The 24,515-nt window shown below is 44.4% G+C and overlaps 1 protein-coding gene across 8 annotated transcripts in view; it reads right to left on the bottom strand.

Annotated features, from left to right (window-relative positions):
* LOC128749327 (serine/threonine-protein kinase WNK2) overlaps window positions 1-24,515 on the bottom strand; it is a 28,460-nt gene that overhangs the window by 3,422 nt on the left and 523 nt on the right. For 2 of the 8 annotated variants that reach the window (XM_053848813.1, XM_053848815.1), the window contains exons 2-27: window positions 23,555-24,317; window positions 14,353-14,525; window positions 14,058-14,278; window positions 13,829-13,986; window positions 12,799-12,887; window positions 11,918-12,137; window positions 10,519-10,798; window positions 10,323-10,438; window positions 9,248-10,144; window positions 7,958-8,785; window positions 6,864-7,016; window positions 6,350-6,718; window positions 6,008-6,247; window positions 5,747-5,790; window positions 5,171-5,330; window positions 4,985-5,101; window positions 4,625-4,795; window positions 4,353-4,404; window positions 3,893-3,991; window positions 2,783-3,537; window positions 2,655-2,712; window positions 2,520-2,578; window positions 1,646-2,268; window positions 1,353-1,579; window positions 977-1,201; window positions 491-589 (exon numbers count right to left, since the gene is read on the bottom strand). In XM_053848813.1, the coding sequence (XP_053704788.1) occupies window positions 491-589; window positions 977-1,201; window positions 1,353-1,579; window positions 1,646-2,268; window positions 2,520-2,578; window positions 2,655-2,712; window positions 2,783-3,537; window positions 3,893-3,991; window positions 4,353-4,404; window positions 4,625-4,795; window positions 4,985-5,101; window positions 5,171-5,330; window positions 5,747-5,790; window positions 6,008-6,247; window positions 6,350-6,718; window positions 6,864-7,016; window positions 7,958-8,785; window positions 9,248-10,144; window positions 10,323-10,438; window positions 10,519-10,798; window positions 11,918-12,137; window positions 12,799-12,887; window positions 13,829-13,986; window positions 14,058-14,278; window positions 14,353-14,525; window positions 23,555-24,178 (7,057 nt within the window). In that variant the 5' untranslated portion in view covers window positions 24,179-24,317. The remainder of the gene's footprint in view (window positions 1-490; window positions 590-976; window positions 1,202-1,352; window positions 1,580-1,645; window positions 2,269-2,519; window positions 2,579-2,654; window positions 2,713-2,782; window positions 3,538-3,892; window positions 3,992-4,352; window positions 4,405-4,624; window positions 4,796-4,984; window positions 5,102-5,170; window positions 5,331-5,746; window positions 5,791-6,007; window positions 6,248-6,349; window positions 6,719-6,863; window positions 7,017-7,957; window positions 8,786-9,247; window positions 10,145-10,322; window positions 10,439-10,518; window positions 10,799-11,917; window positions 12,138-12,798; window positions 12,888-13,828; window positions 13,987-14,057; window positions 14,279-14,352; window positions 14,526-23,554; window positions 24,318-24,515) is intronic. The other 6 variants (XM_053848816.1, XM_053848817.1, XM_053848814.1 and 3 more) reach the window with 5 other exon arrangements.

The raw sequence follows: 24,515 nt of genomic DNA, 5'->3' as shown, positions 1-24,515 counted from the left end.
GAGGGACCTCAGGCCCATGTTTGGAGAGGACTCGCCTCACCCAGCTTCTAAGGTATCTAAAGCCAGCAGTGCTGCATGGAGCATAAGATGATGGAGGAAGTGGAAGGAATAAAATTGTTGTTATGGATGTGGGGTTCACTTGAGGGATGTTTCCTTCATCTTCAGGCAAGGTTAGTTAACTCTATATCTAGATGCAGTTGGAGCGCTATTATTCTGTATTTTGCCCAATCTGATAACAAAATGAAGTGCGTTACACATGCCTTAATGCAATGAGCAGGATATTGACTGGCCTGAAGAAGAAAAGAAACATTTACTGAATATAAAGTAGAGGGAAGAAAGAAAATGTTCATGACAAGGTTGTGAGATGAAGCGGGGGGGAAATGACATTCTAATAAAGAGCATCACTAAGCAAGATAGAGAGGAGGCTGGTGGGGTCAAATTAAAAGGTATGGTAATGGCTGAGTGGAAATAGAAAGGAACAAATACAAACAGATGGACAGAGACACAGGCCCACTGAGGAATCTAGTGCGTGGTTTGCTACTAGATTTATAGGTGACTCTCTCTGACGTTTGGTGGTAAACCGTCCAGCCTGCGAAAACGAATACAGGAGGGAAGAAGAGGAGAAACAGAGAGAGACACTTTGTGAAAGGGCACAGCGACTGAGATGAGAAAACCCCCACCAACAAAAGCACCAGAAAGGATCGTACGGGAGAGATCATGTGGTGAACAATGAGATGGAAATCAGTTGTCTGAAACTACGATAAACAAAGCTTGCAAACACATCTTAAATACAGGTCCGCTTTAAATACAGAGTAAATAATACAATTTATTTTAAATTAAAAGTTGGTTGAAGAAACTACTCAACTTGTAAAAGGCTATTCTGGGTCTCACCTGGTGCCGGAGCACAACAGGTACTGAAAATTGTTTTAGGTCAGGAGGGCGTAAATAGCCCTCCAGAACCAGCTGTCACGTCTACCTTGAGCAGGGGCTCCATGGTGAGCCGTCCCATCACTGTGCCGGCCGCTATAGATGTTGTCTGAGGAGAAGGAGCCCTTCAAAGAGCAGGGCTGCTGGGTGTGAACCTGCTCCGGCCCTGTGTTGGGCTGACTGCCAGAAGTGGAGCCACCGCTGGAGTACACAGAGCCATCGGACAGGACCGAGCTTTTAGCCGGAGAACCAGAAGAGCTGGGGGCGCTCTCACCTTAAGGCGGAAAATGAAATTTGTAACCACTTCACGACTAACACATTCTTGTGGTTTCGTGAATTTGAGGCTATTTCTGTGTTTGTGAGAGAAGAACTCGCTCCTCTCACAAACAAAGCTACTTGTGGTGTCACCATCGCAGCCCACGCACCTTTTCTCTCGGCTGAAGTGTTGAGATTGTTTTTGAGTTGCTGCACCATTGGATTGAGTAGTTTTCCAGGCTTCAGCTTGTGTTTGCTGGCCCTCCGCCTGCGGCCACTGGGAGGAGCTGCGTGAAGCAGGCCAACATTCGGGGGAAGAGTTTTTCCGAGTTCTTTGTACAGATGCTCAATCTCACTCCTCTGAAACGCTTGCAGCTCCGAGATCTCCTTCATGTGTCTAAATAAGAAAACAAAAAGGTCAACTCACATTAAATTTAATGTTGATCTTATTAATCTATTTTACTTTTCTCTTAGTTTCTGTAGCTCCTTCTTCATATCGATGTCCTCAAATTCAGAATCATTATCACTGCTGATGTAGGATGAGTGTGCTTGTCCTCCAGGGGGCGACGGGATGTGACCATTCATTGCCACAGGGTGTCGGCTTGCTGAGTCAGAGCTCTGCTCACTTTTGCTGCGACCTGAGCGTCGCAGAAACGCCACTGCCCTCTTCATGAAGTCGCTACCGCTGTGTTCTGACAGGGCCTGAGCTGGATGGGGTGCAGGGGGGGCCACACTGCTGCTGTCATCGTCGGCAGAGTCGGAGTACAGCTGGGCAGCGTGTTGATACTCGAGTTGGGTTGGCGTGTCGATGGTCCGGGCCCTCGGTATATGATGGGGAGTGACGTCTGTGCTGGAAGTCGGGGTTGTTGGGTAGAAATTCGGAGGAGCAGAATAGCGGTTGCTTCCAAGTGGTTTGGCTGCTTTGGCTTCAGAAGAGGTGGCCACTGTGGTACAATCCTTCCGGGTGAGGCTCTGACTCCTGACGTAGGACCCTCCAGAGCCACTAGACGGTGCTGTGGAGCTGCATGTGCTGTGGTTTGTCCTGCCTTTTTCCAAACTACAGATATCCGATGAGGTTGGTACAATCTGGAAGAAATAATGTTGGCTTCAATTCAGGATTCTTCGCCCCAAGGGGCAGGGATGAGCATTCTAATGCCTTGGTGCCATGGAGCTGCACAACAGCATGTAAAACCAATGCTGGGTGAGCTCAGTGGAATTTCCATGTTTGGGTCCAGAATTTAAATGAGTAATTTGCTTTGCTGTTTGTGCATGTTCTCTTGCAAAAATTAAGACAGAAAGTGTTTCTCAGACTAAGCAAACTGCTGTTTTTGTTTTACCTGAAAACGGCTTTTAGAGCCAGCTGATGTCGCGGTGGCAGACAACTCCCCTCTCTTGGCTGTAAAAAAATACATATACACATAAGTTAATCTGTGAGAGATATTCAAGAAAACACTGCATATATGGAAGCTCACCAGCCACAGCAGAGTCTCTCTGACCACTTGAACAGTCAGAGCCTTCGGGAATTTGAGGCTAGAAAGGGGAAAAGATTAGAAGTAGTCATGTCAGCAAACTCAAATAATGAAGGAGGAGATTGTATTACCAGTGTCTCTCCCTTCTTCTTGGTAACCGGTCCTTCACTGCTCTGACTATCCGAAACTTGTGGAGATCCAACTCCCTCTGTGCTCGAGCCATGAGGGTCCACTCCTACGCTTGAGGGCTGGGATGGAGCGTGCTCCTGATACAAAAGGTTTCTCAGCTTCTCATCCAGAGTCTTGATGGTCCGGTCAACAAACTCCACTCTTCGCGGGCCCTCACTGTCTGACTCGCCTGGGACACTTGCTGGCTGAGGATGGCTGGATGTCTGAGAGCTCTGAGATGAGTGATGTGCTGGGCTCTGTGGTTGGGAGGAGACAGCGCCGTGCTGCATGGACATGGAATAGGGTTGTTGGAGAACCACGGGCTGATGGGAGCCCGGCTGAGGAGGCAACTCTCCTGTGGGACTGGCCATTTGAGTCACCTGAAGTGAACCCAAATCACTGGCCTTCCGCTTATCGATGAGATTCACATCCAGGGCAGCAGGTGGCACAAGCGCACAGCAAGGCATGTCTGTCACCATAGAGACAGCTGGGATGCAGGGCTCCTCCACAAGGAGGGAGTTGGGAACGCTGGCAGGAGCCTTCTTAGAAACACACAGCTCAGGCTGCTGCAGTTTGGCTTTGCCTACTGTCGGCTCTTGAGGTTGGGCAGCGGTCTGAGCTACAGGCAGCTTTGAAGGGGTGGGTGAGGCGACACACGTATCCAGCTTGGACTGCGCAGCTGCGCTGTCAGTCCTGATTGAATGTGCTGAAGAAGAGTCTGCGTGAATAAGACACGACTGTGAGAAACATTTCAAGGCTGAAAAAAGCAACATAGAGAAACGTTGGGATCTTAATGCTGCATCATTTGCCGTCCTTTCTCATCAGTCTGTCAGCCAGTGTCAGCCAACATATAAATCCGGCCCCTTGTTTGTGCCTGGAACCACTGCAGAGGCGCCATTATATAACTGACCCCAACAGATCGACCACACAGACATATTCTTATTGCATTTGAGGCAGCTGCTGTCGTGTGACCCACAGGCACACAACTGTGAGCACAAACTAGTGAGAATCACGTGGGTAAAATACAGGGAGTAATTAGCCATGCATCTGGGTAGAGGAGTCCACAAACGTACCCAGTGATGTGGAGGCGTCAGGTCCAGTCTTCTCCTTATCTTGCATGGGCGTCTCAGCCACAGGGCAGATGATGAACCAGCGCTTGCCAGTGTGGAGAACTGCAGAGGGGAGAGACGCCAGCGACAACATTTTAATTAAGTTAGAAATGTCTGTATTTCAACATCAGTCTCATCCCACACTTCAGTTTTTCTTCGGTCATCTATGCTTGTTTTCGGGGGAACCTTCTGAAAATTCTAGTATCTTCACTGTGTGTTTCACTATTCAGTAAGGTTAGCAGAGTATAGATAGGGAATTACAGGCAACAGGCCATTGTCAGTTCACCAGTTGGTGAAAGGATGAAGCACCTGAGAGGACAGACCCCACCCTGCACACACCATCATCCAGTGTGTATGGATCACATCATTACACATGATATTTGTGCATCAACTTCAGTTAGGTAACAATAATGAAGCTCCATACCGTTTTGCTGATAGACAAGCTGTGGGGTGCTTGGAGCCGAGCTCTTCTCTCCCTGGAACACAACAGGTTGACAGATAAAGGATCGATCACAAGTGTTTGAATTAGAGGCTCTTATAGCAGATCCTTGAAAATAATGCCGTGAAAAACACCCCCTCAGCAATAGCGGTTTACTTGGCAACACCGAATGCAGGGTCATCTAAAAGCAGTGCCAGGATGACAAAGCACTCAAAGACAATTTGCTCCATCGACGCTGTCACCAGCTGTTATCTCACCTCCACTCCTGGGGTGCTTGCTCCATCACTCCTTTTGGGACTGGAGCCCTGAGCAGAGTCTCTCTCACCCTCTGTGTCTTCACTCAACATGTCTTCAGCTTTGTCCACGATGTCCTTGAGCTGCTCGATAAACAGCTCTTTCTCTAATGTCAGGATGAAGTCATTTTCCACCTGAGAGAGTAAAGATAGACACAACACCTCACAGCCTTGCTATTCTGTTTTAATGCTGCATTCAAAAAAACCTCCCACAAAGATGCCCTGATTGAGTTGTGAATTGCATTACAACAAAGAAATGACGTTTGGGCTGATGATATATGAAAGAATAAAAATGACTCGTATGTATACAATGTGTATCAATACCATGTAGGTTGCAATCTCCTCAGGAGCATCGCCGTCCAGATCAAACTTGAAAGTGACAGTTTTGTGATTGTGAGTTTCCAGCTGGCATTCCACCATCTTGTCCCCAGTGTTGCAAACCTGTCAACCAACAATTGTAATTCACAGTGTTGGACAACAACAGTGGGAGGAAAACCAACGAGTACCCACATTGAGCATGCTCAGCTTGGGTCTGCTAATCTTCTCCTGCCGAGAGCGGGTACGCGTTGACCTGCGGTGGTGTTTGCGAATCTTTGTTTCACCTTTGGCTCCATGGGTCCCTTCGTAGCCGTCACTCATTTCTTTCCCCGATGTAGCATCAGAGTTGACACTAGTTCGAAGGAGGAAATAAAGACTTTGCAAGTTAATCCTCCACAGAGGAGAAACGGGTCACAAGAGCATCGCCTCCGTGTCAAATAAATGATTGACTGAGTCCAAACTTTGAAAAGGCTTATAGTTTTAAGCCTCTGAGGTGAGTGAAAGGATTTGAAGTTTATCTGTGTTCTGGAATGCGTATTAAAAGCCTGATTTGCATGCTGCAGCCACACTAAACTCATTATGATCTTAATAAGGATATAAATAAGCAGAGGATTAGAAATCTTATCAAGAAACAAGAGATTTCTGAAGTTGTAAATGACCCCAAAATTGCTTTGCGATGACGGTAAAACACACTTGTCAACAATTTAAAAAACACCCCGTTTAGCGATTTAATTTCCTCCTAGTTTAAAACAATACAATGCGAGGTACCTGTCATAGCTTTGTCCACTTATGTGTTTCTCTGCAGCATGGTCCTGCACACAGAGCACAATAAAGAAACTAGAAAAGTCACATCTCAAACAGGCTTTCTGTCCCACACTGGCTTCTCTGCAGCTGCCAGCCCTAACTCTAATGGATCAAATGGAGACTAAAAAGCATCATCGATTCACTGTGTACTATTGTTACTGCCTTCAGTATCCAAGTCCATATGAAAAGCTCCACCGATTTAAAATATTAAAACACAACGGGTACCTCAATAATCGCATCATGTGGACCTGTGGCTCCTGCGAGTGGTTTCTGCTGTGTCAAACCAGAATTAGCAGACGCTGATGATGCTTTTTGCGACTCAGAGGGTGGAGGAATAGCCACGTGGACCTGATCCTGATTTTTTGTCAGCTCGTGATGATAGGATGCGCTGTGAAGAGACGAGGGGAAACCTGCAGACTGGGAGGACTGAGAGGGCTGTGGAAGCTCTGCGTGAGTAAATGTGTCCTGCAATAGAAGAATCACAATTTCATCATCAATATTTTTGCTTTGACTGACTTCATAAAGTTAAGTCACATTCATTTATCGATGCCCACATCCTCAAGTTACCTGTGTCTGGGGCTGCAGGTTGCCATTTGTGGATGCATGCGTGTGTGTATGTGAAGGGTGTGTGGCTGGAGTTTGAGATAGAGCAGTCTCGGTTCTGATTTGCAAAGGTGCACAGGGCTGGTTAAGTGGCGACGTGGCTCCCATTTTACCAGTCGCAGTGCAAGCGTTTGGGGAAACCAACAGATTTTCAATGTGGATCGGGGAGAGTGGGGAGACAGAGAGAGGTGCAGAGGATGCCGGTCCAGGAGAAAGGAAAATGGAGTTAAGAGAAGAGGAGGCTGGGTGAGGGGCAGTGCAGGACTGAGAGTGAGATGATTCACAGTCTGTCACAGCTGCCAACACCTGGACTGTGGGATACTGTGAGGGAAACTGAGAGGAAAGGGAAAAAGGAAGGAGAAAAATCAAACAATCTAGAGCAATGTTTCAACAGGAATATTAACGTAGTCCGGTTGACATCAGAAAGCTGAGGCAAGCTGGTGAGAGAATTTTGATCATCACAACAGTCAAACAATACCTGGGATGGTGGCAAGGTCTGCAGCTGCGGGTGAACAGCTGCTTGGGTCATTGCCTTCTGAGAAGTCTGTGACGGGAAACTGGACAGTGACTGACCAAGATGCTGGCCATGATTGTTCCCCTCTCTGCACAGCTGCGACATGCTGTGAGTGTCCTACAGAAAAGCAAGATAAGATGTTCCTTGTCATTGATTCAGTTCACATTTACTGGCTGAAGATCTGGAGTAACTCTGCTGCATTATGGAGGAGTGAGAGTGAGCATGGGGAGGAGCAGCGGAAGCAGCAGCTAAAACCACTGTTATTGTTTTTATTAGTTTTCGTTGTCTTGTTTATCATACTGTTTACTTGACATCAACAAACAGCTGTACAAAATTCTGCAGCAACACAATACCTATATTAAATACACTATATTACCAAAAGTATTTGCTCACCTGCCTTGACTCGCATATGAACTTAAGTGCCATCCCATTCCTAACCCATAGGGATGCCAATATGATGTCTGTCCACCTTTTGCAGCTATTATAGCTTCAATTCTTCAGGGAAGGCTGTCTACAAGGTTATGGAGTGTGTTTATAGGAATTTCTGACCATACTTCCAAAAGTGCATTGGTGAGGTCACACACTGACTCTCAGTCGCTCTACAGTCAAGCCGTGCTTTACGCTGCTGCATCTGGCGCTTTGCATTGTACTTGGTCATGTATGGCTTGGATGACCCCTCTCCACCAGTTTACATGGCCTACCACTTCATGGCTGAGTTGCTATTGTTCCCAAACTCTTCCATGTTCTTATAATAAGGCTGATACTTGACTGTGGAATGTTTAGGAGTGAGGAAATTTCACGACTGGATTTGTTGCACAGGTGGCATCCTATGACAGTTCCACGCAGGAATTCACCGAGGTCCCGAGAGCGGCCCATTCTTTCACAAACGTTTGTCAAAACGGCCTGCATGTCTAGGTGCTTGATTTTATGCACCCGTGCTCAGGACAAGTGATAAGTGACTCTGATCATTTGGATGGCTGAGCAAATACTTTTGGTAATATAGTGTATACTGAAAATGTTGTCTATGCATGAATGACAATGAGGAGTCCGAAGCTTACCTGTTGGAAAGCATGAGCAGCCTGGCTGTGGTGTGGCGATGCAGGGAAGCTCTGAGGAGCCGCCCCTTGGTTAGTGTAGGTCAGCGGGTTCACTGACTGAGGAGGAAGACCCTGCAGGATATTCGTGGTCGAATGAGTTGTAACTTGTTCTTTGGGGGTCAAGGAGTGATGAACCTGGGTGACTTGAGTGTCAATCTGCAGTCCTTTAGGGAGACATGCTTCATGGCTTTGTTGGAGAACTGCTGAGTAAGCGTCGGTCTGATTGTGCAGTTGCAGAGCAGGAGTTTGCGCCTGGTAGGAGGAATGTTGTTGGTGACTGGCGAGCACTGGATCTTGGCTTTGCTGGAGTTGAGGGGGAACCAAAGCAGAATTTGGTATGCGGGATTGTACCAGAGGTTCTTGAAATGTATTCTGTTGGCTGTAAAGTGCAGATGACGAGGACAAGCTCAGACCAGTCTGCTGACTCAACAGTTCAGTTGCAGCCTGCCCCTGAGCCGTTTGGTCTGGGTAACATTGGGTTGCAGTCGGGGCCAAGGAAGTCAGAGGGTAATTAGGGGTGTGTTGATTGAGGGGCACGTGGTTCTGATGGGTCTGCAGAACCTGCAGGGGAAACGCTGAACTTCCTAACTGCTGTTGTTCACTCAGAGGTTGGTAGCTCTGCAGGTGAGAGGATTTCTCCATGCTGGCCTCAGCGATGTTGGACATGAGGGGGGGTGCTGCAGGGTTGGGGTGGGAGACGTACTGCACAGCATGATGGCTCTGCCCAGGGGGCAGATACTGGAGAGGCACGTGGACCGGTGCACTGGACGACTGACCTGAAGAACTGGCCTGGGGGAACAAACAAAGCTTTGAATGAGTTCAGCTGAAGGACGGTAACATGAAGATTATAGTTCAATGAACATGCAGGAGAACAGTAAGCTGAAGCCATGATTATTTGGATTGTTATGAGAAAATGAAAAGATAAAAAGCAGAGAGGAATTACACATTATCCCTCGACCAGAAGGAACTATATCTGTCTACTTTGTCAAGCAACTGGAAAAGTGGACCACAGGAGCAGAAAGGAAGATGCTTGAAACCTGGATCATCAGCAGGGAAACGTGATCAGTTGCAGAGTGACCCACTATCCTCCAGGAGAAGCAAGCGCAGGATTTAGAAGTAAGGTGGTTATATTTGGGAGCCTAAGCCAGAGATGTTACGATTGCCTCCATGCAGACTTTAACATTTCTACAGGCTTGGTGTTTTAAGTGAAGCAGGATTGGCGAAGATTACTTGTTAACTGATGTCACCTACCACTCGAACAGCACTGGTTACTTGCTGCCCTCTCATATTTAGGCAATCTTCTTGATCTTGGAGGATTTTTGTCAAGCTGCCACTCTGGCAGTGGCTCTTCATATTACCATCTCCAGCGCTGGATGCCTGCCTCTGTTCAGCTGAGGAGTAGAGCAAGGGCGTGGAGGTGCTGTGATATGGTGCCGCTTTACCGCTGATTATATCCAGCAGAGACTTTTGTAGCACTGAGAAATCTGAACAATCACTTGAACCTTTGTGTCGCCCATAACCAGGAGGAGTCAATGTTCCCCCTGAGGCCCGGTGGTACCTAGAGTGGCAGGGACAGTGGGGCGTGAGAGAAGGATTGCGGTGGCTTCCTTCTAGTGACTTAAGAAGAACCACGGAGAGGCACGCCTGGCACAGCTGGCCTCTGTGCATAGACACATGGTGGTTGTGGTGACTGGTAAGACTTGGAAGACCGTAAAGGTCAGAGTGTCGGCGTCCACTTTGTGAAGGGAGAGGCAAGAAATTAGTGGCCCCTAATGAAGATTTGACGCTGGTTTGACCGCAGTGGTCGGACTCAGAGGGCGGGTACGAAGGGGATTCTTGCAAAAAAGGCAAAGGGCTTTGAGAGAGAAAGTCATCCATAGTCTCTGAATCATCTTCTGAAGGACTGAGCTCCATCTGGTTCTCCTGTATTACAGGGGTAGGAGTGATGGACCGCCGTGACTGAATGAGAGCATGGAGTTGTGCAATGTGCTTTGCCCTATGAGTGTCAATAACAGGAGCACTTCCTCTCCGAGTCGCAGGTCCCACACCAGATCTGAGCTCTTGGCTCAGCACCGCCCCCCAAACTTCACCTTTTTCACAGGAGTGAGGCCGATCGGTTTGAGAATGGCTACTTCCCTGATCGAATGACTAATCAAGGAGCAAACAAAAAGCAGTTATTTAGATTGGACAAAACATAAAAAAGGAAATGGTATGTGCTGGGGTGAGATTGCATTTACATGTTTTCTACTCAAAGAAGCCAAAGTTCAGCCTCAAGGTCGTTATTTAATTGATAGTGAATTTGCACGGTCAACGCCTGAATACAGACCTGCTGCGTTGCCATGGTAATAGGCTCCAAGAGGGACTGGTAGAGGACACTATGCTGACTGCTGTGGGAGTCCGAGTATACTGTGGAGCCCACACCACTGTCAACAGTGCAGTCTGCTGCAGAGACACACAAACCATACACTTGAACAAAGACTGAAACTGAGAGGCTTCAAACGAAAGAGTGGAGAATCCCTTACATGTCACCGACGTGGTGCTGGTGGGGAGGTTGTGTAGGCGATTGTTCTGGTCAGACTCCAGCTCATCTGGTTCGAGCAAGAGAGGTTGTCCCATTTGTGTGCCCCCAGCAGCGATGACCTGAGAGCCTGCCATCTGGACCCCATGCTCCATTTCCCCCTGATCCGCTGGAATTGTAGCCGACACGGTTCTCTCTCGCCTCCATTTGATTAGTGCCACGCGGTCTTTGATTGACTTCCCAACAGTTTTGGTGTCACTTTCATGGAAGAAGCCAGACTCCACCTGAAGAAATAAAAAGAGAGCTTGACTAAGAGGATTTTCGACTAGTCTACTTCTTTGTTTGGACCTATTTTGAATTTTGGTTTGACTTAATGTTGCTTAAATCATCGCACTGTGATACTCATCATACACCATAGATTATTAACCAAGTATATTGAAATCATGACACATAATCCAGGAACATGTATTAACCCTGAAACAGTTGACAGAGAGCTCCAGTCCTTTAAAACTGAGGTCTTTATCGGTCCTTGAGAAGAATTTAAAATCATCACAATACACATATGTATCCCATATAAAATAGTTGATCAACACCCACATCAAAAAGTCTTATTTTTAGTGTAGCTCCCTAGTTGTCGACTTTGCAGCCCAACTCCAAACTTAATGTGGCCATCAGATTAGCCCAAGTACAGTCCGCAGAAGTTCATGGAATGGGTTTTCCATGGTCGAGCAGCTGCATCCAAGCCATACATCACCAAGTGCAATGCAAAGAGCCGGATGCAGCAGTGTAAAGCACGGCACCATTGGACTATAGAGCATTGGAGATGCCTTCTCTGGAGTGATGAATCACACTTTTCCATCTGGCAATCTGATGGATGAGTCTGGCTTTGGATGTTGCCAGAAGAGCCGTACATTTCCGACGGCATTGTGCCAAGTGTGAAATTTGGTGGAGGAGGAATCATGGTGTGGTTTTGTTTTCCAGGAGTTGGGCTTGGCCCCTTAGTTCCAGTGAAAGGAACTTTGAATGCTTCAGGATACCAAAACATTTTGGACAACTCCATGTTCCCAACCTCATGGGAATAGTTTGGAGCAGGCACCTTCCTCTTTCAGGTTTCCAACCTTTCCAGAAGAGTTGTAGCTACAATAGCTGTAAAACTTGGACTGACATCATGTTGAACCCTATGGGTTAGGAATGGGATGGCACTTATGTGAGTCATGGCAGGTGAGCAAATACATTTGGCAATACAGTGCAAGGCAATTTATCCCAGAACAAATGACAGCCACCAACTTTATAAAGGTCACTATAGCCATTACATCACTCTTATGGACACAGAGTTATGGCACAAAGGTCAGCAACGACACAAAACGAAAAGCATCAAACGTCTGAAATCCATTTACACTCACCATCTCCTGGGCCACAACCTCTGGAACGTCCTTTTCCAGGTCGAACATGAACTCAATGGCTCCTGTCTCCTTATACTTCCCCTTAAGTTTCTTGTGGTCCTCCACCCACAGTTTGAGAGCGATGGATGACTTCTTGCCGTCGTCCTCTTCTGCAAGCTCCACACGCACACCTGTGTCCTCCGCAAAGAAGGCATGATTGAGAAGGTCCTTGATGGTGTACCTGGTGAAGGCATTGGCCAAGTTAAAATCAATTCTGATTTAGATACTGGCTGATTTCCAGCATCATGATATCAAGGGGACATCAGCGCTGACGTTTGACTGCTTGATAGTGATGGATTTAGTTTCTCCTGCCACCCAAAAGCTTCTGACTCATTTAAGCGACGACACATGGACGTCACAGTTAATGGCTTAAAAATGGTTTTGTTGAATGTTTGCCAAGAAAATGAAATGACTGCTTTATCCAATTTAAAGTTAATTTGGTGTCTAAAATAAACTACAATGGGTGCAATCACCAGACAACAAATGTAGTCTTAAGACTTAGGACAGACTTAAAAAAGAGAAGAACCAGTCTGTGTTTTATTTAGGACAGAAAGGGAGCAGAATGAGGTAGAGTTGAGAAGAGAGGTAATATGAATGATTTAACAAGGGGAGAAATAAAATAGTCTCCTTGTTCATAGCTTGAGATATTAAATGAAAAAGAGGTTAGAGACAAAGATAAAGCTTGTGTACCATTCACCTCCTGAAAACAAAAAACATCACTTCTCTATTACCATGTCGTTACATGGGGCAGTTTGGGAATTATTATAGCTCAACTTCTATCAACTATTAAACTAATGAAGAACTGACAGCTTGTCTGAGCAATCATGAAAGAAGTTACTCACCGCTCCTCTTTCTTTTGGCAAATGCACTCGCCAATGATTTCCTTAATTTCTGGATCCACAACCTTGTTATAGCTGGCTGGCTTCACTCCCTGCAAAAAAAGAAAATGTCAAAAAATGTATGACAAAATTACTAGGTTAACAGAGGAAAGGATTTTTGCTAATTCTGGTTTTAAGCACAAGTAGAACAACATACAAACAACACAAAGACACTATGAAAAGGTTCAGTTGACAGCAGCTTCTTCAGCATGAGTAATAGCACTATTTCACATGACCTATTTTCCAAGGATGTTTCTTTTTCTTAAAACTTCCCTCCTTGGTATTCTCCCACTATATATATATATATATATATATATATATATATATATATATATATATATATATATATATATATATAAATAATGGAGAGTGAGCACAGATATTCTGCACGCAGTTAAAAATATGAACATCTTCCAGTCATACTATGCAACTACAGGAAGTAAGAGCACAGGGAATAACTTAAAGGTATTTGGCTTTGATCAATACCCTATTAATATCCTCCAATGGTCCCCGTTGCGGACGATATTAAAATGAGTATTGAGACCATGGGGGGGCTGCCGCGTAATATGAGCATCAGATTTTTTTTTTATGACGATTTCTAAATATTATCAACCTTAGCGAGCAAAAAAGAGATAATTTAAGTGGAATGGAACACAGCCTTCAGGCCTTGTTCCATCTTACATGTAGATTTAGATTCCCTCAGTGCTGCCATATGGCTCATTAGAATCTTTTCCCACTGTTGACAATCTTCTTTTAGCAACAAGGAAGCGGAAATGGTTGTTACTTAAAAAAACCCACAAGGCTAATAATGACGGCCTAGAAGAGAAATATCAAACCAGTCTTTCACTTATTTCCCAAAAGTATAGCACAAACGATGGTTTCTAAGATCTTTATTCACTGTGAGATGAAAATTTGGTTTTCATTGTTTAAGCGAATGAGAAATAATAAAATAAGCAACTTCATTTTGATCCAAAATCATCATGTTTTTACTCACACTTGTGACTTTGCGGTAGATTTGAGCAGCATTTTGGCACTCTGCATAGGGGTACTCTGATGTGGCCATCTCAAGCATGCACATGCCAAATGCATAGACATCCACTGCTTCGTCGTAGTGCTCTTCATACATCTCTGGAGCCATGAACTCCGGTGTTCCTGAAAACAATAAGCGCTCCATTAAACCGATTTGAGACACAACTACGCAAAAATACTGGAGATCCTCTTACCTATGACACTCTTGGCAAAGGAGGCCGCCTTGAGTGTTGCCAGGCCTAAATCCCCAATCTTCACAGACCCTGTTGGTCCGGTGATGAAGATGTTATCACATTTGAGGTCACGATGGATGATCGGTGGAGTCCTCGTGTGCAAGAAGTGAAGGCCTTTTAGGATCTGCCTGCACCAGCTTCGTAGTACCTTCGGCTTCATTACTTTGAAGCGCTTCAAATAGCTGTGTTGAAGGAAGGAAAGATAAACATTGACAGTGTACATAGCATAAAAAAAACATCCTTGATTGTAACTCACGTTTTTAGCGTCCCTGATGTCATGAGCTCTGTAACCAACACAATGCACTTCTTGCCTTTAAGGGGCGACTCCCAGAAGTCGTAGAAACGAACGATGTTCGGATGCTGCAGACCTTTTAACATCTCAGCCTCCTCTTTGAATCTCTGACGTTCCACTTTGGACAATTTGCGATCCTGGTGGAGGCAGAAATAAACACACAAGTGAGACTTTCTGACTATGATGGGCTTGGGTAAAACTATGTAACATATTAGGGGATGTGAATAGAGGGGCAACAGCATTGCAGAGCAAACTTTATCAAGAGACCTGCCATTTCTCCACCCACTTGAACAACTCAACAGAAAAGAATTAAGATAGAAGATCCAGACACTTGAATCCGGGGGATTACCTCACAATCATGTAGTGCAGCCTCTTCTGTTTTTTTTTTTTCTTGTTTTTTTAGGTCACCTTATATGTTGCGACACAGTCGGGGGCTAGCAAATCCGAGTTCATGAATAAATGACTTGAGCTTATGTGTTTATGTTTTCAGTATTAATATTTGGGAAACATCAAGACCTCTATTTGCAGCCAGAAGCGTTCAGTATTGAAGCACAAAATCACACACTGATTCAACAGACGACGAAACTCTTGGTGTAAATTGTGCACTTTAATAAGGCCATATGCCAATAAAACCTGACAATTAGTTAACTGCCAGAAGGATGGGGGGCGGCAGCAGCGGTGGGATCCAGATGGGTAGCTTTCTAAATCAGGAAATAAATTTATCATGTGTAATTAATAACCAATAACCTCTGCATCTCATCTGAGTGAAGCGAGGGAGAGCACTCCCAGACATTGCCATGGTCACACCCTTTACACGCTGCAGCTAAATGCTACATGTCATCGATCGCACACATCTATCTTCCTTTTCCTCGCCTGCGTTCTCATCCTCCTGCCTTTTCGCTCTCCCCCTCCCCCACATCTGCAATCCATCTCCCTCTTTGCACCCCTCAAACCAACCACTCCCTTCTCCATCACCCCCCTGCACAAAGATGCAGTTCTGTTGCTGCCACCGCTGACAATTCACTCCCCACCATGTGGAGCTAAACATCCTCCACTTGCAAGTCGAAGCTTGTTGCACCAGATCTCAGCACTTGGATAAGGAAACCGACTCTCATTGGAAGTCTAGGACATATGAGAATTGTTGAAAACAAACTAATCAGATTCAGAAATTAGATTATTCAAACCTTGTTGAACCATTTGGGTTTGGACCAGGCAAAAACAAAAACACTTGAAAGGTGGTTTGTTGTACTGTGCGCGAGTAATAACCTTGTGATAATGACGGCATGATGTGCACATGTGATTGTGGCATATCAGGTTTTCTGTGCAAGTATGTGCGGGGGGTGGGGAATTTCGCAGCACTCCTCTGAAGTCCCATGAATAATTCACTTCTGCAGTGAACCTTTTCTGAGACACGCAGCAGTGAAAGGCAGAGGCCGCCCAAGTTGTTCAGGGTTATCCCCAAATGCTCTCTTTACAAAACAGAGGCAACACTGTACATTTGAAGCACATGGCTGATATATTTAGGTGTGAAGCAACAACTGAGATTAAACCTTTGTGGTTTGAGTTTTATTTAAGTATTCTGAAGCTAACACAGACTCTCCATCCACTATTTAAATGATTATTCATCCCAAACCACCATCAAACTCTGCCCTCTAAACACACATCCATTTCTTTCCTATTCTTTTGACCAGGCTCCTGCATAATTCAAAGTCACTGGTAGTTTTCGATGTGTTGCACAGAGCATGGCATGATACACACACAGAAAAATGCCAGAGGAAAAGTCACTTCCCTGACAGGTATACAAAAAGGATCAGCAAACCACCTACGGGCAAGACATGTGAATGACAGTGGTAGTGTGATGTAATCCTATCAGGAAATAAAGCTAGTTTATAAGCATTTACTTAGAATAGAATAGCATTTATTGTCCTTGTACAGTGTACAGCGAGATTTGAGCGCTACTCCCTTGTTGCAAACAATGTAAAAAGAATATCAAAACAACGAAGCAAGCAGAAAAGAAAAGTAAGTAGGTACTAGTTAAATGATGACACCACACTAAAAAAGATGCTCTCACACTTGCAGAGGAGACACCTTGTTCGAGAAGAAGCACCTTCTGTTCAGCTGCTTGTCTTGCAATGGTGCCTAACCTGTGACCTAAAACTGTCATCAGGAACCTCATAATACATATTTCCAAGGAGCTCTTTCCAGGAATTGGGTTCAACCGACCAGCCTGTTTCTCAGGCTTGATTTACACGTGTTCCACCCAAGGAAGGAGTCTGTCTATGGGAGGGCCATTTAGCGAAGTCTCCGACAGCAACGAAACACACACTCAGTACTTCAATAATTGCACTAAAATATATTGCTCTTCTGCTGTCATGAGGCAGAAATATCAAAGAATGGCGCATCTTTGTTGAAGTCTGCATGGGTGATATGCATCCATGTTGCATTGAAGCACCCAACAGTCTAGAGAAAATAGTGCATTCTGACTGAAACATCTTCATTTTATTTTATATTTTTTGTGGTGGGGATATGGGAGGACATCACTGAAGGCCCAGGTCTGAAATGCACAGCCTGCCATCGAACGTCCAGTGACAAAGTGAGGGCCTATATTCTTTATTTTTAATCATGAAGAGGTCAACATGAGGTCCAACAATGACAGCTCTAGGTCCAGTGGGTCATCACCATAATAGCAATTTTTGTGAAACACCGCCTGATGTGAAGGCAGGTGCCATGATTCATATGTTCGGCCCCTTAAGTGGCCTTCACATCCCCAAAATCCTCCACACCGACATTACCCTTTGAGCTCCTCATTCCTGGCTACGCTGCTACATTAGCCATGATCCTTTATCAAGAAAAAGCACATTAGCGACAATAACGTGAAGGAGATTAGGATTCAAACACCATGTCAACAAGCCTGAGTAGCGTATAAAACCCTCGACAGCTAAGCCAACAAGCAAAAACACAAACGTGTCACAACTGACTAAGACTGTTTATGCACAAATAATTGCCGCCTGAATGGGCTTCAACAAATGTCCCTCTGTTGAGATTATTAGGTTCTTTCAATTATCAAATGATAGGATTTATTCAGTCACTATAGAAAACTACCTTTCATGTCCAAAACACAGCAATATAGGGTCACAGCCTTTTAAGAAGGTAGTAGGTTTTCGTCTGGTGGTCAAAGCCGAAGCAGGTACAGCTCACCCTCTCAAGCTTGACCTACTTTCCAGATGTGATACAAGTATATTTGTGTGCACCCAAACAGCAAGAGACCTCAGGATTTATAAGCTTTAAAGCTGCGACAATGTCAATCTTAAATCTCATACAAGCAAATTGCAAAATGAATACTTTCTCGCGATTCATTAAAACATCTTGTTGTGCAATGGATATCAGTTCAGAATCAAGACAGAGGAGAGACAGACCTAACTTTACTATCAGCTGCTGGGGAAAACAAACTAAATGATGTCACTGGACATGTCCAATGTCAAGTTGGCCTAGTTACACTGAATAAAGGTGTGCTTGTAGTCTATAATGTGTCTGGCTGACTGTGACTGCAAGTCAGCCAACATGGATTAAAGCAAATAAACCTCCTGTAAACCTCTTTTCTTTCAAAGTCTTGCGATGCAAGCAAACAAATCTTGCAGTGACACAGATAAAGGGAAACAAAAACGTGTTGCTTCAGACTAATGCTTATTATGTAATGGACAACAGACTAATGGAGCAGGCTGAGATTAAAATTCTGTGTTACTGTTTGCACAACGAGACTTAATGGTTTGTCCAGCAACTTTCCTGGAGGATAGGAATACCAGTGCATTCAGCAATTTGTTAATTACTCCATTTATGTTAAGAATAAACGGATTCCCTCATTAATGTTTCAACATGCACAGCACTTGGAATGTAAGGTTATTGAGAAGGATCCATGATTCATGTGAATATTTCATCTGCATGACGCTACAAATTACTTTATTGATGAAACCCAAAAGCAGAAAATTATAATTACACAGACACATGAAGACACTGTGCAACTGTTGAAGTTCCACATTTTCAAAGAGAATGGTTAGATAAATAGCGGGTATATAATAATATAATATATAACACTATATAATCCGATTAACAGTCTTGCAATTGGTTCATGAAATGTGTATACGTATAGCTATCCTTGTGGGGATGTATCCTTGCAAAGACACATAAGTCTCAATTTGAGAAAGAAAAAGTAAAAAAAAAAAACAAAAGACGAGTCCTTAGGTTAAGTTTGGCTAAGGATCCTGGTTAAGGTTAGCCATACGTTTTGGATGGTTAGGTTTAGGGTGAGAGGCTGAGGAAAGCGTTACAGCAATGAGAGGTCCCCACAAGGTTAGAGACACAACTTTCTCTTTTCCTGACTAACAGCCCATTAAAACTCCAAGACCCTTACATGATCATAATTTATCATTCCCAACCCTTTATCTCCACAACGATCCTAACTGTCCAATGCCCCGAGCTGAATGTTGCAGTCTGGTCATTCCTCCTGAGAGCACTCCATCAGCTGCTGCAGTGGGGGCACCGAGCCAGGGACAGACTTGATTCAGCAAAACACTCTGACTCCACACAGGCAAGAGAAGGGTTTTTTTTTTTAACTCCAAAAATCTGGGGATTCAAAGGCAACTTCAGATTTTCACTGCACGATTGTAAAACCTTTATCATAAAACGAAGAACACAGTGATCCATGAATTACTGCAGGCCCATCACTGTTCAGGTTGGGGTTGTTACATAAGCACAGTGAGGGTGCAGTTAACCAAACAGTGACTCCGCAGAAAATGCCCAGTCTATGAGTAGAGAGCGGCAGCGATGCCAGTTCACCCGCTCTCCCTCTTAAACAGACGTAAACAAGCACAAAGCAAATCAGCGCCACAACAGCATCCATACAAGACGAAAAGCAGGTTAGGCTAAACTAATGTTCTTATTTTCACTCACCGTTGCATAACTAGATTAGTGTTGAAGATAACAAGAATGTTTATGAGGTGGAGACCTCATACCACAAAGTTTAAGCAGGAAGCCGAGGTGCTGCAAGTTCATTTACAAATTACTTTCTTGAATTCCGAGAAGGATTACGGTGGCTAATGAGATGTTGTGACACTCGTATTGTTCAGGGGGAAGACAGAAGCCATTAGGAAAATTTCACTCCCCAGCACGTTTGGGAAATCAATGATATAAGTTTTTAAATGAGCAATGGGGAGTAGATGTAGGAAAGACAATGGTGTGCAAGGAGAACTTTGGCCACAGATGGAAAATCTTGTTCAGAATAAGAAATTGTGTTTCCACTTTCCATGGTGAGTCACCTTTCCAAAATGATTGCTGAAGCGCAGGAGTCATGCACAAACCCAAAACTGCTTTAGAGTGATGTTCCAGTTCTACCGACCTCAATATTTGAACTGTGAACAACTCAATACCCTTCAAAATACATAATTCATGGAGCCTGGCCAGCTAAATAGAACGAGACACCGGGGACACACTGGACAGGAGTTTTGTTGCAGAGCACTTACGAACAGTCAAATACTCTCTCTCGTACAATTCAGAGTTGGCACACTGCGAGGAAAACGGAGAGCAAGAGAGAAGGAATCAAGTGCAACAAGCTCTGAAGAGAATGATGGAACATTTCAGAAAGAACACTCAAGTTCATTCAATCATCGATGAGCAGTTGGTTAATGTGGGCCCTAAGAAAGAGGTTTGCTACAGAGGTTTTCCCACAGTCTCAACAAATGCATTCTGATCTGCGAAAGCATGATGTGAAAGATTCAGATGTGCGTGCTTATGCATCTAATCGAAAGCAAACTTCTCTGAAATGTGCCGTATAGTCAAACAAAAATAGCCTGAAGGACTGAATAACAGACTCTTCCTACACGCTACTTCCTCTATCCATTGGCAAACAACCATCTGGAACATTTTTAAATGTACTTTGGAAGGACAAAAATGACTATAAAATATCTCACTTGTACAAGCAAAGGGCCGCATTTGGCCCCAGGACTGAAATAAATACAGCTATTGACTGACAGCGGCAGCAGAGAAGATAAGATGATTGGTGCCCTCTATTTAAAAGGGAGATTACGCCACTTTGAGTGTTCTGTCCCTCAAAGGTTAACAAATATTGATTCATTTTCAAGTGGCGAGGACACATCAGGCCACATTACATATTGATAGCATTGTCTGATCCTCATGACTACAGCTCAAGTCAAGATTGCTTTTCAATGAAATCCAAGCGACAGTCTGCTCACGAAGACAAATTAATGTGATTGAATCTGATCCAACATTCAGCAGCAAGTCAAAACCTCCACCAAATGGTATGAAGAGGACAGATGCATATCCCTGCCGTGATACCCTTCCTGGATACACAAGCTGAAACCTGAACTTAAACTGCCGCACTACAACCTGCCCACTGAACATCATAACAAAACTGAAGTCTGAAGTAAGCCCTTCAGAGAACAGTCGGCAGAAGGACTCCATTGAAAGATTAGAATCAACAACCAGCACACAATGATCCTCAAAGAATGAAAACATTGCAGTCCGACACTGGAGATGGGATGGGCGGAGGGAGGAACAACACAGCATACTTTCATCTGAACGAACACCATCTTTACCCAGGCGGTCCGGTTGAGATTATTGATCAAGATATAACATGGCTATTTTATTGAATAACCACATTTACATTCAACATTCAGCTAGCAGATTAATCCCTGAGCAGCTTTACAAGCTTCAGCATACCTCTTTCGGCCGATCAATCGAGGCTACTTCACTGCGCCAACATAAACACGCAATGGCATGTAAAAAGGAAGCAGAAGAACAGGTTTCATATCGAATCAAATAAAAACATTTACTGTTCGCTAAACTCGATGTCATTAGAATCCAGGTGAAGCCTCTGATCTTAAATGTATTGTGCAACTGATGTCGATAACCTCTGTATTTCAACCACTATATCCCTTGGTCGTACATCTCCAAATAAGACAAGATTTTCAACAACAAACACGTGACGCTAACCAGCTATAAATGTCACTGCAAAAAAAAAAAAAACTTCCTCTCTGCTGCAAGCAGGAAGATTAAAAAGGGGATAGCAACAGTGACTGAGTGTGATCAAAAGTATCAGGAAAAGTGCTGAACAGGAAGGCATTTTAAAAAATGTACTGGCCAATAGTGTATATTGTAGAATTGATTGAGGTAGGTAGGTAGGTAGGTAGGTAGGTAGGTAGATAGGTAGATAGATAGATAGACCATGGCAATAAAACTGATACTGACATTACTTGCTGAAGCTGATTTAACTGAATGGAAAAAAAAAACCAAATGCAAGATGTAGAGGACGAAAACGGGAGCGTTCCCAGTCTGTAACGCAGTGAACCAAAGTTGTTTATGGACAAGTGAAAACCTGCAACATCATCAGTAATGTTTCAATAGGGGGATGAACTGGAAACCCAAACTGACAGTGCTGCAAACAAGAAGGTCAGGCGGCTGCTTCAAAATAGCCTCTTTATCTCGCTTTGAGTCCTAACATTTTTGAGAGAACAACTTAGGAAACGAATAAAAAATAAAAATATATTATATATCACCCCCACGAAATGTAATTTTATGAGGTATTTAAGTGTCAAATTTTGACAGATTGACAATGACAAAACTATCATTAATATCTACCATTTGTCAAAACTCCAAAAGGAGTGGTTGAGTTGTGATTAACATCCATTATTGGCAGTCCACTAGAGGGAGTTTTACTACGGGTCACTGGGGAAGAATAAAAGACAGTAAATTGCTTCCTGCCTCACATGCTTTCATCTTCTCAGTTCAATTGGAGCCTGGTGTTATTATGCTGACAGACACTGGATTGCTCACCACTACTATCACTCTGCATGACATCATCAAGCCAATGAAGTCATCCAGCGAGCGTCGGGACCATGATTCAAAGTTGTGAGGAGATTTGAGGTATGAAAAATGTGATGTTGCAGCAGAAAAACATGCTGTGGGTGGTATGTGAATTATCTCGGCTGACTGGTTCAGTTGCCCAGATGAAGCATCGTTGAATCCTGAGGACAGCCACACGGCTCCCAGCAGGCGACAGAGCAATTCAGCTGCTTCCTGTCAGGCAACCTCCTGTTGCACAGGAAGGGGGGTAATAATATACTCGCCTGTTCCAGAAACACACAAGAAGCTCCTGCACTGCTTGCACCTATAAGTCTGCCCACCATCACTTGAGTATCAGCTGAGCAAGGGACAAAAAATGCTCAAAGACTTTCATCTGAATCATAAAAGAATCACAGCACAGGTTTTCTCTATTTCAAAGAGGGCCAGTCATGCTTACTGTGGTCCCCCTTAAGCTTCCTGGGAGAGAGAGAGAGACAGATAATCCCCGCTGTAGTCTCAAATGGACGAAAATAATTAGTTAATACCTGAGCGCCGTCTAAGCTGATGATGTTGGTGCGTATGAGCACTGCCTTACAGGACAGAGCGGGGAAGTTTCTGGTCATTAGATTTCATTGTTGACACCGCGACCGTCTGGTGTTCAATGTTAGCCAATAAAAATGTCCGCCACTCACAATTGCCTCAAGGGAGTCCTAATGATGGACAGCCTGCTGAAGACATCACCATTACACAAGAGGGACTTAGGAAGTCTGAAAACCACACCATCAATTCAGCAAACACTGACAAGTGCAGCAATAAATAAAACCTTTCTTGGACAGAATTCAATTGCCAGTACTACTTGGCTTTGTCACTGATAATATGTTTGGGTAACAAGTTTCAGAGAAGCGCACTTGCATGACTTATCTAGCTCAGACATGACGTCTACTGAGGGGAGGTTTATCTGGCTATTAGAGAACAGCAGTGTCAGATAATTATGTCACAAAAAAACATGCAAGGAAAAGATATGCTGTTTCAATTCCAGAAATGTCTATTTTCAAAAGTAAAGCTGCAAAACTATACAGATAACAGTAGTTTGGAGGCAAAGCGTTCTTGTTCTGCTCTCTCGGATGAGTGGTTCACTGAAGTGGAAGGCAACATGGTGTCAAAGTTAAACCTTAAAAAAACAACATATGAACAGAAGGGAGAAATAATAGAAAAGGGGCCACAAAAAACTTCCATAAGGACTAGTTATATTTTGTGTATACATGCCAAAACCGGAATTTTAATTTTTGATTACAACTTGTCGCATATTTACCTGCAACTCGCACCAGGCCACCTCCACCCAGGTCTCCGTATCAAGGCCCTTGTAGACCGTCTTAAAAGACCCTCTCCCCAGCTCAATGTCAAATTTGAGGAAGCGTCCCCCTGGAGATGTGGACACAGCCTTCATCTCGGCCTCCTCTTCATTCTCCTCGCTCACAGCTTTGATGGCAGTTTTCCCGCCATCACTGCACGACGCGTTTAAGGCACCTCCACCCTTCACCCTGGCTTCATCTGCACCGGCACTTTCAACGGCACCATCCTTTTGCCTGCCCTGACTTTCAGTGCTGGAGCTTTGCTGTAGGCCACAACTTGTCTCCCGTGTTCGATCCACAATCGTCCGCAGGTTTATGTTGAAGACTTTGCTCTTGTCCTCACATTCGGCCAGGTCAAAGGCCTGCTCGTCGTTTTCTGAAAACCACAGGCTTCTCCGGATGAATCTCTGGTGAACATTCCCCTTGTAAGAAGAGGACGGGTAGGAACTGGGGTCACTCCCACCTCTTACAACGGAGTCCAGAAGGCTGGCATTGACCTCACCCCCAACCTCATTCATGCTGACAGTCAGTTGACACTGAGATTTGCGGTTGTGGGCAGCATCTGAGTAAGCACTACCCTCCATGTTGAAGTTTACGGTTTCCAAGTCACGTGGTCCATCATCCAGAATTGACAACGATGCCTGCTTTGTCCACAAGGTGACGCAGTGTGAAAGTAGAGGCCTCGAACAACTCTTTCATGGAGGGATTTCCAATAATAAACACCTGCAGATGAAATGTAAGCACAGAGATTAATTAATAATTCAAAAGAAATGTCAGGTCTGGCAAAACCTGCTCGTCTACAAGTCGAACAGCCCGCGTTGGAGGAGTTTACACAAAAGCAGGTGCATGTAAACACAAGTAATTAAGCCAAAACACTGTTAGTTAGCTCACGCGAAGCTAACTCTGCTCTGGATTTGTTTA

Source organism: Synchiropus splendidus, chromosome 18, assembly GCF_027744825.2.
Source record: "Synchiropus splendidus isolate RoL2022-P1 chromosome 18, RoL_Sspl_1.0, whole genome shotgun sequence".
In the NCBI taxonomy this organism is placed as follows: domain Eukaryota; kingdom Metazoa; phylum Chordata; class Actinopteri; order Syngnathiformes; family Callionymidae; genus Synchiropus; species Synchiropus splendidus.
The sequence above is the reverse complement of the archived record's forward strand: the minus strand, read 5'-3'. Positions and strand labels throughout refer to the sequence as shown.